At 40.2% G+C, this 18,806-nt stretch overlaps 1 protein-coding gene across 2 annotated transcripts in view; it reads right to left on the bottom strand.

Annotated features, from left to right (window-relative positions):
• ARHGEF28 (Rho guanine nucleotide exchange factor 28) overlaps positions 1–18,806 on the bottom strand; it is a 284,777-nt gene that overhangs the window by 41,075 nt on the left and 224,896 nt on the right. For both annotated transcript variants that reach the window (XM_030322942.1, XM_030322972.1), the window contains 6 exons: positions 14,039–14,094; positions 12,929–12,977; positions 10,723–10,867; positions 10,517–10,644; positions 8,914–9,054; positions 5,938–6,185 (listed from right to left, as the gene is read on the bottom strand). In XM_030322942.1, the coding sequence (XP_030178802.1) occupies positions 5,938–6,185; positions 8,914–9,054; positions 10,517–10,644; positions 10,723–10,867; positions 12,929–12,977; positions 14,039–14,094 (767 nt within the window). The remainder of the gene's footprint in view (positions 1–5,937; positions 6,186–8,913; positions 9,055–10,516; positions 10,645–10,722; positions 10,868–12,928; positions 12,978–14,038; positions 14,095–18,806) is intronic.

Below are 18,806 nucleotides of genomic sequence, written 5' to 3'. Positions count from 1 at the left end.
AAGAGTGACATTTCAGTGATGGTTTACAAATTTAATTAGTTATCAACACTAAAAAGAACATGCAATTTTCAAGTATTTCAATATATTCTTGGCAAATAAAGAATAAATATGAAATTTCTGAACACAGTCCCTTATTTTCCCCACTTTTTACATTAAACTAAAACAAAGTTGTCAAGAGGTAAGGGGAAGACACCAACCTACCATGGTTTTATTGTTTTAAACTAATTTGATTATCAGGCGGTCAAATGAAAGACATTTGTTATTTTTATTTTTTTGAGCTGTTTGTGCAACTTTATCATTTCACGCTATTGTTGTTGGGGCTTGTTTTTTTTGTTTTGTTTTTTTTTTTTGTTTTTTACTTTTCTAGGCTGAAGAAACGCTATGTGGGGCACCTGGGTCGCTCAGTCGGTTAAGGTCCAACTTCAGCTCAGGTCATGATCTCACAGCTCGTGGGTTCGAGCCCCGCGTTGGGCTCTGTGCTGATAGCTCAGAGCCTGGAGCCTGCTCAGGATTCTGTGTCTCCCTCTCTCTCTGCCCCTCCCCTGCTCGTGCTCACTCACTCTCTCTCTTCAAAAATAAACAAATATTTTAAAAATTAAAAAAAAAAAAAGAAAAGCCATGTGGCAATATTTGCCTCAAGAAGGTTTGACCTCTCACAGGTTGACATTGACATAGGCGAACTGATCATGTCCATGGATTCAGTCCTCAGTTGGGAATTTGATTTTTGTCAGCACATCACAAATGGGTCCAGAGGCAGGTAAAAGGGAAAGATGAATAATCAGAATGCCAATTTATTAACTGATGGACCAAAGTAGAGATGTGGGCTGGATATTTCAATAAGCTTAATTTGTGGAAACATCTCTGGAGAAAAATCTACATGGTAACCATATTAGAATCATAAGGGAACAAACTGAATTACCTGAATGCCAGTGTTTCAGAACTTAGACACATTCAGGATTATACCAACAGAAACCAGAAAACACCTCACTCCCTAACCCCAGGAAAGACATCACCATCTCTGATGTCTTCATCTTTCCTTATAGTTTTATCTATGCTTGAGGCCAGTATCTCAAGAGATCTTTAAATTAACTACAATTGCTCAAATTAATAAATAAATAAATAAATAAATAAATAAATAAATAAATAAAACTTGAGTACAAATCTAACAAGATACATAGGCCTCATATGCTGAAAACTATACAGTGCTAGTAAAAAAAAAAAAAAAATCAAAGAAGATGTAAATCAATGGAGGCAGAGACATACCATATTCATAGACTGGGAGCCTCAAGATAGTAAAGACATCATTTTTCCCAAATTGATATACAAGTTTAATGCAATCCTCATTAGAATCCCAGCAAGTTTTTAAATACAGACAAGATTATTCTAGAATTTATAGAAAAAAAAGAGAATAGCTAAAAACAATTTTGAAAAAGAATTAAGTAGAAGGACTCAGTCCACCCAATTTCAAGATTGATTATATAGCTACAATAATTAAGACTATGTGAAATAATGGACACATAGATCAGTGGAACAGAATAGGAACCCAAAATGCCCAATGGAATTTTGACAGGGGAGCAAAGGCAATTCAGTGAAGGAAGGATGGCTCTTCTAACAAAGGGGGAAAAGCATTGGGGGAAATGGACATCCAGAGACTAAAAACAAGAAGTGAAATCTTGACCTGTGTCTCATATTCTAAACAAAAATTAACTCAGAATGGACTACAGACTTAAATGTAAAACTTAAAACTGTAAAACTTTTAGAAAAAAAATGGGAGAAAATCTTTTGAGATCTCAGTCTAGACAAAAAGTTCTTAGATTAGACACCAAAAGCATGACCCTTACAAGGAAAAACTGAAATAATGGACTTCATCAAACTCAGAAAATGAGAAAATAAGTTACAGACTTCATGTCTGCAAATCACATACCTGACAGATGACTAGCACCTAGACTACATAAAGAAACTGCAATATTCCATAGTAAGAAAACAAACAATCCCATTAGAAAACGGGCAAAAGACAGGAGCCAACCTTTCATGAAAGAGGATATACACAGGGCAGATAAGGACATGAAAGATGTTTAACATCATCAGCTATGGGGGAATTATAACTTAAACCACGATGATTTATCATTACATATCTTTCAGGATAGGTAAAATTAAAAAAAAATAGTAACACCACCAAGTACTAGTGAGAATGCAGAAAAACTGGATTATTGTACATTGTTTACAGGGATGTACAATAATACAATCACTCTGGAAAACAGTTGGCAGTTTCTTACAAAATTAAGCATGCAACCACCCTGCAAGTCATGAATTGGGACCCCAGACATTTATCCCAGAGAACTGAAAAACTTAAGTTTGCACACAAATCTGTACATGAATGTTTAAAACAGCTTTACTTGTGGGGCACCTGGGTGGCTCAGACAGGTAAGCGTCCAACTCTTGATTTCGGCTCAGGTCAAGATCTCACAGTTCACGAGTTTGAGTCCCGCATCGGGCTCTGCCCTGAGAGCTCGGGGCCTGCTTGGGATCTCTCTCACCTCTCTCTGTTACCCTCCCCTGCTAACAGTCGCTCTTTCTCTCTCTCAGAATAAATAAACATTTAAAAAAAATTTTTTTTAAACCGGCTTTACTTCTAATAGCCAAGGACTAGAAATAGCCAGATGTCCTTCTACAAGTGAGTGATTAAACACACGTGGTATTTCCATACCACAGACTACTACTCAACAATAAAAAGGAATGAACCACTGAACTACCCAACCACCTAGATGATTCTTTTTTAATTGGCTGAAAGAAGCCAATCCAAGGGAGATTACATAGTACATATGTAATTTATATGTAACACACATGTAATTTATCTAACATTACTGAAATGACAAAATTACAGAAATAGAGATTAGTTGTTGCCAGCAATTAAGGAGGTGGGAGCAGGAGGGAAGTAGGTGTGGCTATAAAGTAGCCAGACCAGCAAGTACTTGGGATGATGGAAATGGTCTGTGACTTGATTGAATCATTGTCAGTATCCTGATTACGATACTATAGTTTTGCAAGATGTTAGCATCGGGGAAAAATAATAATTTAAAAAATTAAATATTTTGATTTCTTTTAAATTGTTTGCATGTTTATTTATTTTTGAAGGAGAGAGAGAGACAGAGTGCAAGCTGGGGAGGGGCAGAGAGAGGGAGACACAGAATCCGAAGCAGGCTCCAGGCTCTGAGCTGGCAGCACAGAGCTCAATGTGGGGCCTCCAACTCACAAATCATGACATCATGACCTGAGCTGAAGCCAGATGCTTAACCAACTGAAAGAGCCACGTAGGCACCCCCAAAATTAAAAAATTTTAAATGCCAAATCCCAGGTCCCACCCCAAACCTATCAAAACAAAACCACTAGGGTGTTGGAACACAGAAGTCTTCATTTTTAACAGGCTTCAGGAGATTCTTAGGTACCTGAAGTTGGCAAACTATGGCTTGATATCAATCATGTTCCTCATACTCATCATTTCGAACCAACACCAACATTTCCACTGACTCAATTAGCATCACATTCCAGTCTAGCCTCCTGAATAAGGTTCTCCATGGCTAAAAAGTGAGGGATTCCTTTGAAATCTTCTCTCCTACATCCCTTAAACAGCTAATGCTTCCTTGGTTCCCACACCCGCATCCTTTGTCTGAGGATGTACCTAATGTGCTTCCTCGGGAAACAACTTTTTATGGTACTGGGAGGAGACCCCTTGCCACCCCCACTATGCATGCCAACAACAGAAATGCCAAAGGAGGCTTAAAACCCTTTTCTCTGAATAACCAAGAATCTCTCCCCGAAGGAGAAGGGTGCACTTCATCCAAAAGCAGCACAGCAGGCTCTTCCTATGTGACAGCCAACTTCCCAAACCTCGTTCTCAATGTCAGTCCTACTTATACACACGATTAAATAAAAACAGAATGGGTAGAGATATAAAACATGGCAACTATAAACATAAGAACAAAAGTGTTCTAAATGAGAATTTAAAAATACAGCATTTCTATCAAGAAAAGAGATGTAAATAATTTCAAATGACAAAAAAAAAAAAAAATCTTGTGCTTCAGTTTTGAACGCACTCAAATTGAAGTTCACAGACACATTTTTACATTTTTACTCAAATTGTCTTGCAAAGGACTTTACAGTCTCTTGGCATTATATGTTTCAGATGAATTATGAGGCAGGTCTATGACTTTATAGATGATCTGCAAAGCAGATTGCTCTTTGATTAAAAACTTGTAGGGGGCGCTCAGTTGGTTAAGTGTCTGACTTGATTTCGGCTCAGTTCATGATGTCACGGTTTCCTAAGTTCCAGCCCTACATGTGGCTCTGTGCTAACAGTATAGAGCCTGCTTGGGATCCTTTCGCTCCCTCTCTCTCTCTGCCCCTCCCCCAATCGCGGTGTCTCTGTCTCTCTCAAAAATAAACAACCATAAATTTAAAAAATAAAACAAAATAAAATAAAATAAAATAAAATAAATAAAATAAAATAAAATAAAATAAAATAAAATAAAATAAAATAAAATAAAATAAAATAAAATAAAATAAAATAAAAACTGGTTACTGATGTGGCTTTTTACATCCTTAGACATGGAGAAGCAGTTACTGCACAATTAAGTGGGGTTTTTGTTTTGTGCCTCAAAAGTATCTGTATTTAAGTATATTTACATCAATGACCTTAACTCCCCCATTTTTAGTAAATGAACCAACAGCTGAACTCTGTTATTGTGGGCTACAGGGTGAAATGGTTTCAAAATCAGTCTTTTGGAGAAGATGACATTGTGGAATTTATCTAGAGAAAGTCAAATGAAGGTAAGAAAGGATGCATCTCCATGCCTTTCCCCAACCTCTACAAGGGACTGCAAAACATGGCACTCAAGTGAATTTCTGGCATTTTGTTCCTAAGGGATCCATTCATTCAAGAATATTCATGGTACCAAGCACTGTTCTAGGTGCTGAAATACAGTAGTCATCAAATTGATAAGAATCCCTGCTTTACTGGGACCTGAAACCTAGTGATGATAAAAAGCTTCTGCAGATGTCACTATGGAAGCCTCAAGAAATCACATCCCTAATTCATTGTTAAAAGAGCAGATTGTGATTTAAATCCCAGTTATGCTACTTAGGAGATGTGTGAACTTGACTAAGTTATTACTTTCCCCATGCGTCAGTTTTTGTATTTGTACAATGGGGAAAATAAGATTTACCTTATAGAGGTGTGCAGGTAAAGGAGGTAATTTACATGGAGGTACCCTCAAAGGGCTTGCCCGATTGTGATCACGGAGGGTATGCTACTTAACTTCTCTATTAGCAGGTTTTTTTCATAGAAAAGCCCTTTCAAAGAGACCAGAAGGCCAAAAGGAATTATCACTTTTGGTTTTCTTATCTATTAGTAGAGTCACACAAACCATTCTCATGATGCTTCAACCATCCCGAGCACCTAAAACTGTCTCCTTTTAGTGAGATTTGCTGTCTTGTCCCCCAGGCGTGAACACCAAGGCTTTAACGATAACAGATCTTCCTCACTCTTCCTAAGATGAGCCAGCATCTGTCTTGCAGATACCGCCATGACCATCACAGGCTCAGGGGTGTGGGGGAGGGGGTGGGGAACGTGTTATCATAGATCAAAAAGTCTAAGCAGAATTTTCCTAATAGACTTATTTATGACTGTGACTCCTGGTGGAGACAGTGACAAGGATGATCCCACCAGGTTTGGAGACACACACAAGTCAGTCCCTGGCTGTCAAAGCTCTTGGCTATCAGGCACACAAAGGCATATCCAACAGAAGAAAACCAAGCAATCCCATCTGCCAATAATGGTTTAAAAAAAAATCAATTCCAGTTCTTCATAGGCTTTCACATTGTGGAAAGTCTGCAAACCTCCAGGTGTTTGACGTTAGGGCCTTTAAAAACCTCTCTCACCTGTTGTACCAGAATATCTCCAATGCGATTGATGATGAAATTTCTGTCATCACCAGCACAGGACTCCTGCCTTCGCTCCTTCATACTAGAAAAGAAATGCCTGTGGATTTCAAGTAACTCATCTAAGCAAGGAAAGATTTTATCCACGGTGCTGTGATCAAGCTGGAGCTCCTCCTTCATCCCTTTCCTGAAGATCTCGGACATGATGAGCAGGGTCTGGATGTGATGCATCTCTGTTTGCATCAGCTCTGAAACACATGCGCAGACACAAGCTTTAATGAGCAAGTACTCCACCCACTGACATTAGTGGCTAAACACTAAACGTTATACAAATTAAACAAAACCAAAAAACAAAAAAAGAGGTGATGTTTTGGAATAATGATATTCCTCCACCATAAAAGTCAGCATTGACTCAGCAATTAATGCAAGCTCGAAATACTAAACCATTTTCTTTTTTCCAGATATGTGAAGATGATACACATAAGTGAAGTCCCATACATAAGAATCCCGTTCATCTAAAACTGAGACATAATTAGCTAGCATAATGTAATGAACTGGGCACCTTTAGCTAGGAACCAGGTCTTCCATTCCCCTAAATGCTCTATGAAAATATAACTTAGTTTGCCTGGTTTTTTTCTTTTTCTTTTTTGGCTTTTTGGTTTTTGCGTTGAGTAGCAGCACTTCATTAAATTAAACTGAATTGAAATAAGAAGGCTCCTTAATGCATATAACAGTCGTTGGATCTGTTGCCAAAATTCCACTTTCTCCAGGAGAAAATAAAAAGCGTGATGATCAAGGAAGAGAAACCATGGAGAAAATGAAAAGACAGCCCAGAGAATGAGAGAGTGTCACATGCTATTTCAAGGCCTCCATGGTTGCTGTTCCAACCACCTGGTATGTTTTCTCCCCAGGTCTAACTCCTTCCCCAAGTCCCCCAGCTCTCTTTAAGTATTACTGGTCTCTCAAATCTCCCTGTAGACCCCAACATTTAATACCCATGTCCCCATGTTCGATATGGCCCACTACTCTGTTTTCTTCTCAGCACTTACCACACACACTCTATTGAGTATTTTACAGATTTTCTGTCCTACACTATAGTGTCTCCCCCCAAGTTCACACGAGAAGAAAATCTGTACATTTTGTTCACGGCTATTTCGCTGGTTTCTAGACTTAATGCCTGGCATACAAGAGGGGCTAATACTGGTGCTAATACTCCCAAGGGCAGGCCTAGGGAGACAGATCAGACTTTTTACATTGGAGGAGCCCATAGACAGAAACTAAGGGGGAGGAATTTCAGATCTTAGCACGGATGAACAGAATTAAAAGGCAATGTCTACGGAAAGAGAGAACTTCCACCAAGTGGAGATGTTCAAGAAAAATGTGTATGATCAGGTTGCACGGCTATGGCAACGATGATGTAAATACCACAAGGAACGTGGAAACAATGACCTTGATTTTCACACAGCAATTTTTAATAAAGTGTGCCTGCTGATGACACTATTAAGCTTCTAAGGAAACAGCAGTATTGGGATTTCCAGTAAACGGACTGAAAAAAAAAAAAAAGGCAATGCAAGAAAAATATCTCAAAAGGGACTTGCGTCCAGAGATGAAAAAGGTCTATTACAACTCAAGAATAAAAAGACAAACAAAAAACAAAAAGCCCACTTCATTATGTGCGAAAGATTTGAAAAGATATTTCTCCAAAGATATAGACAGATGACCAATAAGCACATGGAAAGAGGTTTGACCTGATTAGCCAGCAGGAACATGCACATCAAAACCAAAACGGGACACCACATGACACACACTAGGCAAACTGTGATAAAAAGGGTGGGCGATAACGAAGAGTTAGTAAGGATGTGGGGAAAGCAAAATCCTCAGTACCTCACCGGCAGGCATGCCAAACGGTGCAGCTGCTTTGGAAAACAGTCTGGCAGTTCGTCTTAAGGTTAAACGTAAAGTTACTACATGATCCAAAAAGTGCAAACGGCCCAAAAGGACCCTCAACTGCTAAAATGACCTTCAACTGATAATGAAACAAAATGTAGTATGTTTAACAATGAAATAACATACAGCCATAAAAAGGAAGGAAGTATTGATAAACAGTAAGGATGAACCTCAAAAACAATACACTAAGCGAAAGAAGACCATCTGCCATACATGAAAGTATGTGAAAATTTCCCGTGGTTCTTAAAAGAGAAGTAAAGTCGTATAGGCCACATTTAAGTAAACTTTAAAAGGTCTGAGACATAAAATTTTCTTTGTACCAGGTATATACGATGCCTCAATTAAGCCTCACAACAGTTAGACCTGAATATCATTATCCCCATTTAAAAAGCAATTTTTTTTGATGTTTGTTTATTTTGGGGAGAGACAGAGAGAGAGACAGAGCGTGAGCATGGGCAGGGTGGAGAGAGAAGGAGACACAGAAACTGAAGCAGGCTCCAGTCTCTGAGCTGTCAGCACAGAGCCCGACGTGGGGCTTGAACTCACAAACTGTGAGATCATGACCTGAGCCAAAGTCAGATGCCTAACCAAGTGAGCCACCCAGGCACCCCAGTGTTATCCCCATTTTAAAGACAGAGAAACTGGGGCGCCTGGGTGGCTCAGTCAGTAAAGCGTCCAACTTCGGCTCAGGTCATGATCTCGCGGTCCGTGGGTTCGAGCCCCGCGTCAGGCTCTGTGCTGACAGCTCAGAGCCTGGAGCCTGTTTCAGATTCTGTGTCTCCCTCTTTCTCTGACCTTCCCCTGTTCATGCTCTCTGTCTCAAAAATAAATAAATGTTAAAAAAAAATTTTTTTTTTAAATAAAGACAGAGAAACTAAGATCCAGGCAAGTTAAGTCATCTGTCTGAGACCAAGTAGATAAAAAGAGAGAGAACAAAGATTTGAACCCAGGTCCGGAGGACTGCAAATTTCATGCTCTTTCCCCTATACCACAATGCATCAGCCCCAAGAGCATATTTTAAATGCTTACCAAAAATGACATCCTGTCTTTTGATGACATCCTTCCCCTGCTTACTGCAAAATGAGGGATCCACCACCAGGCTCCAAGATTCTGCCTCCAGCTCCTGGGCATCACTGCTGAGGTCACTCCACAGAGAAGAATCCACGACATCTAGGATGTAGGCAGAACAGAGAAGCCAGAAGTGGAGTCACACACAAAACACACAGGAAATAAACCTACTGTCAACACAGAAACAACTAAGCCAAAATACTGTTGATGTGGAGAAGAAACCCCTGAAAACCAAACTGGTGAAAGGGTCCAAGTCAAGGCAGCTCTCATGAAAGCAAAGAATCATTAAAACAGTGATGGTTTATGTGTGCAGGGGGGGGGGGGAAAAGACATTTAAAGATTGTTTTTTTTGTTTGGGCTTGCTGTACTATAGTTTTATTTTTGGTAACCTTTTGAGTCCATAAAATGATTACAGAATCTTGAACACACAATTTCTTTTGCCCCAGGGAACTCTGTACTGTTTACTCATATCTGAATGTTGTCTTTGCTCTTGATGTGGCTTGCTGTCCTTAATATAAACATGAAAGCAGGGTACATGGGCTCAAGTCCTATAAGTACAGTTTTTTTTTTTTTTTTTGGTTTTTTTTGCAGAGCTTGACATCACACACACACACACACACACACACACACACCTTCTAGGAAAACTAAATCCTACATGCCCAAACAGCATTCCTTAGACAGAGTCCAGCTCAGTCGAGATGAGACAACAATGGATTTAAAGATCCAAGTTCAAAATAAAAGCAAAAGATTCCCTGGGCAGTGTCCACTCCTTTCTCTTGTCACTGCTCTCCTTTCCTTGGGTGCTCCTTCACTGATTGATATAGCTTGGATACAACATGCAGTTCACCAGAATAAATCCCATCTTACAAAATATGCTTTAAAACATGCTTTTATTCCTCTAGAAGTAGAGGGTAACAGATAGTGGTAAGTATCTCAGAAATCTAGGTGAGTACCCTCTTAACTGAGTGTGTGTGTGTGTGTGTGTGTGTGTGTGTGTATTTTTTTTATTTATTTTTGAGAGAGAGAGAGAGACAGAGCATGAGCAGGGGAGGGGCAGAGAGAGAGAGAGAGAGAGAGAGAGAGAGAGAGAGAGAGAGAGAGAGAGAGAGAGAGAGAGAGACAGAATCAAAAGGAGGCTCCAGGCTGTGAACACAGAGCCTGACGGCGGGCTCGAATTCACAAACTGAGATCATGACCTAAGCCCAAGTCAGACGCGTAATCGACTGAGCCACCCAGGCATCCCATAACTAAGTATATATTTTTAATGTATGATCCTGATTCCAATTCATCAGTAGTTCTAGAGCTTTTTAAACAACAAGCACAGAATGTATTTCATTCTCTTATCTTTATGACATGTCTATTCAATACATCATTTATACTCAGTCACTACGTGGGAGTATCCACTAGGGTTAAATTTTCCTTCTTTTATCAAAAGAACCTATACCAAAAAGACACCATGAAACAGAATTCTTTTTTAAGAAAAAAAGAGTGTTTCAATTTTACATCCTTCAGAAAATATTCCACTTGGCAATTCACCACAGAAACAAACGTGTCTTCTCCTCACCTTCCATTAAAAAGGACTCCGTGGAAGGAGAAGAGCCCATAGACTGTAAAAGCTCATCGGAATGAGACCTGCTTCTCCAGTTGTTCCCGTCACTCTCAGACTCCAAGGATAGCCCTGACCTTCTGAAACTGGAGGGAGAGAGAGAGAAGAGTCAGCTCCAGTGGTGGCTCTGAGATATTAAGATGAGAAATCACATTAAGCCTTACCTTTCCAAGGTAGTGCCTGGAACACTTCTGGACAATGGATGGACCTGCACTGAAGTTTCTTTTCTCCCAGTGGGCAATCCAATAGGCATGGAGGAAGAAGGGTGCAAGGAGAGACCAGGTTGCGGGATGTCTCGGAATGAAGAATCTAGAAATCAAAATGAGCGCTTCACGTGGTTTTCACAGAGGGCAGTAATTACCAGCATTCATGTAAAAAGCCAAGAAGCGAAACACTCGAATGGCTGCTTCTAATACATCACATGCCCAGCCTTGAAACCAGTCTTCTTGCCACATCCTGACACCTGCTTCAAATGTCCCTTCCATTTCACACCCTCCTGACACCCATGTGGCAGACCTGCTTTAGCATATCCACTTGGAGATTGGGTGGCTGGGATTACACAAACAAGAAAATGGAATGGGGAAACACTGAGACAGCTTTCCCATAAACCACTGCTTGTACTCCTTAGAGCCAGCTTTAAATAGATCCAAGGTGTTATTAGCACTATTAGAATGCATATTGTATGTATAAACAGTCATACACACACATGGCATGTCAGTGGATTGGAATGATGCTGGGGAGTCTATTCTTTATGGGTGATAACTTCAGGCAAATGAAACCTCCAAGTCAAGCTGAGCTCTTCTCTGTCACGTACTGAATGAAAACTAAAGGGTGCTTCAATGCCTTTCTCGTCAATTCTAAATTGTGACAGGCATATATGGTTTTACATTTGATGTGTACCATACATGACCTCGGGAAACATTTCAGTCTTAACAGTTTCAGAGATATAGCAAACACCTTCTCAAGTAAAGGAGAATGAATACTTATATAGAGCCCCGGAATATCATGAAGGATTTTATACATGTGTGATTTGATTTTATCTTCATGGCTTCCAAGTACAGAGATGGAATTTTTATCAGTTATAAGATGCTTTATATCTTCTTTTTAAATTTTTTTTCATGCTTATTTATCTTTGAGAGAGACAGAGAGAGAGTGAGCGAGTGCGGGGGAGGGGCAGAGAGAGAGGGAGACACAGACATCCGAAGCAGGCTCCAGGCTTTGAGCTGTCAGCACAGAGCCCGATGCGGGGCTCAAACCCATAAACTATGAGATCATGACCTGAGCCAAAGTCAGATGTTCAACTGACTGAGCCGCCCAGGCGCCCCAAGATGCTTTATATTTTCATGCTTAACCTTATGAAATTGAGAAGAGCCTCACAACTACAATCAAAGGGACTTCTGCCAAAGCAGAGGGTAAGTGATGTCACAGCTGTTACCGTCTGCACAAGCGGCATCTGTGTAACATCACATCCAATCTCATGTCATCATAAGTCTGCATATTTTATTGTCCCCTGATTCAGGTGATTTTGGAAACACTGGTCACACTGTTGGAGCATTAAAATGAAAAGTGACCCCAAACTTAAAAATGCCTGTCATATGGAAAGCAGTGCAGTATTTGAGGCAGAACAAATTCCAAAATCTGTCACAATAGATGAAAGGATTTTCCAATTTAGGAGATTATGGTCCCTGGTTCTTGCGTGCAATATAAACTACTTTCAGAGGCTGCTGATTACTTCCAAAAGAAATTGTTTAAATTTAAGCAATAAATTTAAGCAATTCAAGGAAAAAACATAAGCACCAAGACTAGCCCTATGCGAGGAAAATGCCAGCATGCCTTGAAATTTCAGTGATGCTAAAGGAGCTGATAAGATCCCAGACTCAAGCCCAGCTAATAAGCAGGACCAGGTCACTAGAATAATGGATATCAGGGACTGCAGACTCCAAACTTGAGGATTCTATCCCTCACCTTGATTCTGAAGAAGTATGTGATAGGTATTTGTATAGGTAAATGGGGGTTACTGCTAGGAAAACAAAGTTATGTACGTCTAATGTCATATCTCTCTTTTCCCCCGAAGGTTGTTATTAAATCAATAGCGCATATTACACTACATCCTATCTTATAATTGAGACAATATCCTAATAGGTCCCCCCATATAGTCCTCCTTAAAATATCATATAGTACATACAGAACAGAGGTTATTAGGCTGGCATGGAAGTTTATACTGTTCTTGACCTCCTTGTAAGTAAATATTACACTAACCATGTGTTAGGAAGGAAGAAGTAATTGGGCAAAGGAAGTAACAAAGTAGCAGGTATTTTACACTGGAATAAAGTATCATATGTATGCAGTTGTCATTTCTATGTCACTTACTTCCAAGGGTGGTCTGCAGCTTGTTCTTGTTATGTTTCTCTTGGAATTTCTAATAAAGAACATTGGAAACATGGAAAATAAGATTAAATTCCATTTGACTACAAGAATGTCCACCCATTTATACAGGATTCTTATCTGTATCATTTTTGTTACTTTATTTCAAACCAAGAATTCAAAGCAAAAGACACTAAAAGCAACAAAGAAACAAGTTATAATGATGAGATGTGCAATGATGAGTTGTAATGAGGGCGTACCTCATGAACACATCTCATGAATATCCCAGCTTTATTTAACATCTATGGCAACTAGAAATGTCCAACATGTGCGTCCAGCCTGAGGCTGAGAGAGGAATTCCTGTCGGTGCTGCCTTTTTCCTACTTGCTCTTCCTACTCTTGGCTACTCTTCCTGTCTACAGGACACAACACCCCTGGCTGCTGAAACATCATCCTTAACTCTGTGACCTGACGCGACGTGTGTTTCCATTGATCACAGAAGTTAGAGACCCCAAGGTTCCCCCTGAAGTGTCGGCATGCTCACTCGCATTTCTAACAGGACGTTAGAGTGGGAAACAAAGGAAGCGATGGGACAGATGCGCCCGTTCCCTCAAGCCCACTCCCAAACTCAGAGAACATCCCTTTATTCTAGCGGGCCTCACAGTACGGTCCCAGCACAGCAGTACCACCTGGGAACTTGTTAAAAATACAAATTCTCCGACCCCACCTGGACTCTACCGGATCAGCAATTCTGAGAATGGGGCTCAGAAATAGGTCTTCCGGGTGTGATGCTGATATTTTCTATTTGAGAATTACTGCTCTAGACTTCATACCCTTATGCTTAAGGTCTGCACTCATAAACCGAGCCCGTCTTGACAGAAAGGCTAACCCACTTCCACCTTGCGACACAGGTGGCCACATCTGAGCTTTGCCTACTTCCAAAGGGATATAGTTAAGGAAACGATGATGCGCTTAGAACACGTGATCTTTTATCACTATAATGATCACTCTAGAAACAAATCTAGACCGTGATAAAAAAAAAAAAAATAAGAACCTAAACAGATAACAGGAAGCAACAGAGCTATATATGCACATGAAAAACAAATGAGAGATTACCTTGGTACATGGAGGGGCAGCGTCTTTACAGCCCTTGTGTACATTTGCATTACAGTCTGAAAGGGAAGAATGAGTAAGGCCACACTGTGCATTTGCTGGTCGCGGTAAAAATAGCATATAAAAATATTTAGAAAATATAGGGGAAAAAATAGCTAAATCACAGGCAGCCCCACCACTCGAGCACAAGCACATGGCTAATGTTTTCATTTCCTTGGAGATATTTTTCCCCTTCTGCCGCAGTCTTACCAATTACGAAACCTGCAATTATATGGGATATACACTCTGAGAACTCATTGACTACTATACGCCCGACACTGCAATGGATTTCTGATATCCGGCTGGCGGCAAGTGCCCGCTCCCATGCCAGGTAAAATGCCTTGCAAAATGAAAGAAGGAAGACTCACACAGTGCTGAAAATAAAGTCCTGTCAGCCTCCGACAGGAAATCCTGCTAACTACAGGTGGCCAAATTAAAAGAGACAAATTATCAACCCGCTTGTCTTACTCCATAAAACATGGGGCCCTCAACCTCACTAAAAGGCAAGAGTTTGCCTGCCCCTTTCTGCCCGCTGGCTCAGAGACGCAGGGTGTGTTGAGAGAGAGCAGTCTCTGCATGTGGGGACCACTTTCTGCCAGGCCGCTGCCATCCTGTCCTGCCCGCCCGCCCTCCAGCCTCCACACCATCAGCCGCCACCTCCTCGTCCCACCCACCCCACACACTGTAGACGAGGAGCCTGCAGCTTAACACAATCTTTATTAGAAGGATCCTTCCTTGTGGGTAGGTCACATTTAGATCCATCCAAGCCATTCTCGTCAAATACCTAAAACCCACTGAGAAATGAGCCCAACTTCCTCCCGCTGTAGGTCCACAGAGGCATTTTAGCCAACACCTCAAAGGCCAATGAGCAGAGGTCAGAATTACCCACATACTGGTCCTGGTGGCAAGTGTGGAAATCAGAGGGCTCTCTCCTCGTTCCAAAACAAGTGAGTGAAAGGAAAGGGGAAAAAGTGGACAGGATGAGCCCAACAAAAATTCAGACTGAAAACTCACAGGAAAAGTGAGCCACTGAATACCATTAAATCTAGAAACAGAGAGGAAAAACTTAGATACACAAAATAGACATAAAATAGGACCACAAGGCCACGGAGGGAGAACAGAGCAGCACAATAGGCCTGCAAGATGACAGGGGGAAGGAGTTTTGTGAGACAAGAAAGCAGAACTGAGAACGAACTGAGGAGAATCAATTTAACAAAACTATCAAAGCAGCACCAGGAAATTAGACTTGAAAGATTCCCTCCAGAATGTAGAGGAAAAGAGGGGTATAATTATAAAATAGAACATGTCATACAAAAAAGGGAATAGAGATCATACTTCTCCAAGGAAGAAATCAGAAAAATTACATCAGAAGCAAAAGTCAAAGCTACAACTTGACAAAAACTTTTATCAAGCTAAAAAAGAACTACAAAAGGCAAATCAAAAGGTCTCACGGTTTCCTAGGAATTAAACGACACCTATTCTACAGACATATTCTGACATCTATAGGATTTAAAAATTTAAAGTTCTCAAGCATGTAGGCAGAAAAAGCAGGTCACCAATAAAGAAAGAAGGTCAGACAGGCCCCAAACTTTTCCACTATAATAGTTAATGCCCAAAATTCATGGACCAGTGTTGACAGGGTATTGGGGGCAAAGGTTTTGGTCTAGGAATTTATTTAGCTACATCAATCCCTTTGTGTGTGAAAGACACAAAGATCTATCTACTTAGATACACAAGGTTTCAGAAAACAGATCACTCCAACGACCCTTTTGAAAAAAAATATTTACTTATCTGAAACACTACTTAAGATTATTAAAGAGCAGAATCGAAATTAAGGGTTCGAGAAGTGATCGAACTTTATTTTAAAAAAGAAAAAAAAAACGAGCAATGGTTTTTTTCACAATGCATTTTCATTTCACAATGAAATTTGCATTTCACAAATGCATTTTTCACAATGCACTGAAACCAGCTAAACAAAAAACATCTAAAAACATTTTGCAAGTAGAGACAGAGAACTGAATATAGGTATCAAATTATTCTTGAAACAGAAAGCTATTCTTGAAAGATCATACAACATTAAAATAGCAATTCAATAATTCAGTATACCAATAAGCTCTAACAGAGAAAAGGGTAAATATAAGAGAAATTAGAGAATATTCAATTATAAGCCGTAAAAGTTACCACTAGCAGATATTGAAAGAGCTAGCTTATCTTGCCAAATCCCCAGGTAACATAAAAACGAACAACACATGGCAGGGTCCTGGCCGGCTCTGTGGGTTAAGTGTCCAGCTCTTGATTCTGGCTCAGGTCATGATCTCATGGTTTGTGGAATCAAGCTCCGCATCAGGCTCTGCACTGACAGCTCGGAACCTGCTTGGGACTGACTCTCTTTCTCTCTCTCTCTCTCCCTCTCTCTCTCTCTCTCTCCCCGTCTCTGCCCTATCCCGGTTGGAATGCTCTCTCTCTCAAAATAAAACAAACATTTAAAAAACAACATCAACAACACATGGTATAAATAGCAAAATCAAACATCAAGGAAAACAGCAAAGAACTATAAAAGATAATTGACAGCTGTAAAATTGAGTAAATAAGAAAAAAAAAAAGCCTTGTTATAAAATACTAGCTCTCAATTCCAGATTACGTCTAAATTAAAGACACACATTCCAAATTAAAAACAAAGAAATAGTAAGGGAAAATTCAAAGAAAAGGAAATCAAAAGGAATATTAATTTCAGACAAAGTAAAATTCAATCCCCAAAGCATATAATGGCATTAAAAAGGTTATTTTATGTTTATCAAAGTCAAATCTTCAACAAAGCTGTGATTTGTGAACTTCTGTGCACCAAATAATGTAATATCTAAACATAAGCAGTGAAATCTATTTATAAACAAAGGAATTTGTGAAAAAGCAACTCAGGCTTTAACAAAAAAGAATACAAACACCAAAATTTTGACTATCTATTATGTTTTGTTTTATATCATATCATGGTTTTCAGATTAGAAATAGTAATCTTCATAATTAAAAACAAAAATACACCCATAAAATAGGATTATTTCCTAATAACAGCAGCTTACACATGTCACAATCTCTTGCCCCATGTAAAAAACTTAATAATCAAAGTTTAAACCCCCAACACTCCTCTCCTTAAAAACTGTAAATCCTAAAACTTTTTAAAAACTGTGGGTTAAAGAGGAAATTTAACACCTGCTGATGCTAGAATTTAAGAAAATAATCAAAGATGTGGACAGTGTTATATGCAAAAGAATGCCACCTACAACATTATTTGTTGTAAAAAAAATTGGGGAAAAAGTTAAATGTATAGTAAGTTAAGAGTAATCAAACACATTTCATACAAAAACACCAGCATTAACAGCTAACTTTTTTATTATTAGAAAGGACTCCATTAAAATATGAATAGCCATCTTTTCTAGTTGTTAAGATTTTGGATAGTTTTAAATTTCTCCTTAAACCTTGTATCCTTTATGAGTCCTAGTGCATTTTTTAAAAAAATAATGACTATTTTAAAAGCTAACTACATCCTCTATATTTTCAGCCATTTCCATCTTCCACACAAAGTCTCATGGCCATCCACTTGACCAACTCCGTGTGAACCAACATGTTCTGTGCTACAGAAGTTTACCTTTCAGGGAGCCCGCCCCCCCCCCCCCCATAAGCATTAACTACACATGAGTACCCAAAGGCTGGGCTTTGTGACAGCTGCTGCAGGGAATACAGAAGAACCACCGTGTGATTAGAGTCCTTGAAGTCTATTTTAGTAGTTGAAAACAGGAGGGTGTACATTACATTAAACGGAAGAGGTAAATACCTCATACATGTGGTGTGCAAAATTTTCAGACATGCTGGTCAGGGAACACCTCCCAAGATGGGGCAAGAAATCAAGACAGATACAGAGGAGCTGGGGAAACTAAGAGGAGGAAGATCATCATAAGCAAGGGAAAGAGGCAAGAGAACACATGCCAGGTGAGGCCGCTGGCTATAAACTGAGGCTGAGGAAGGAACCACCTATAGGACTATTCAGCACACAGGCAACCAAACACATCTGTCTGGAAAGTGTGGGCTAACCCAGTGAACAAAAAGAGAGAGAAGTCCTTAAGCACTGGTGGGCAAGAAGAAAGTGGTGTTTGACCGAGAGGAAGATGGTAAAAGTATTCAGAGTAAAGGAAGTGAGGGACTGAATGGTATCGAGTTGGGGGACAACAGCAAAGAGCAATCAATGGGTCCAAGGTGTCAGCTTGCACCATCAACACGGAATGAAGGACAGCCTTCTTGCATGTGGATTTTGAAGATGGTTTTTGTCTTGCTGGTCTGGGAGACAAGGGACTCCCAAGGCAATGATGCCCACAGACAGGGTTGCTCTGAGTAACCAGTATGAGCCAAACATAAGGTGGTCAAGAAAGGCCTGAAGAGGTGTTATCCGAGCACACCCGAAGGAGGTGAAGGGGCAATCCCTGCAGCTGATCTGAGGGAGGAGCACTGCAGGCAGAAGGAAGAGCCAGGAAAGACCCTCTGGAAGCGGCATGCCTGGCAGGCTGAGAGAAGAGCAAAGATGCCAGAGTGGCTGGAACAGAGGGAGGAAGGGGGAGAGGATGGCAGGGGAGACCCTGGGGCCTTGCACCAATTTTCAGGGCTTTGGCCTTCCTTGGGGGATGGTAGGAAGCCACTGGAGGATCTGGAACATAAGGATATGTGCCTTCACACGCTCACTATGGCT

The sequence above is a fragment of the Lynx canadensis genome, chromosome A1 (genome assembly GCF_007474595.2).
Source record: "Lynx canadensis isolate LIC74 chromosome A1, mLynCan4.pri.v2, whole genome shotgun sequence".
NCBI lineage: Eukaryota > Metazoa > Chordata > Mammalia > Carnivora > Felidae > Lynx > Lynx canadensis.
Note: the sequence above shows the minus strand (reverse complement) of the source record. Positions and strands in the feature narration are given on the sequence as shown.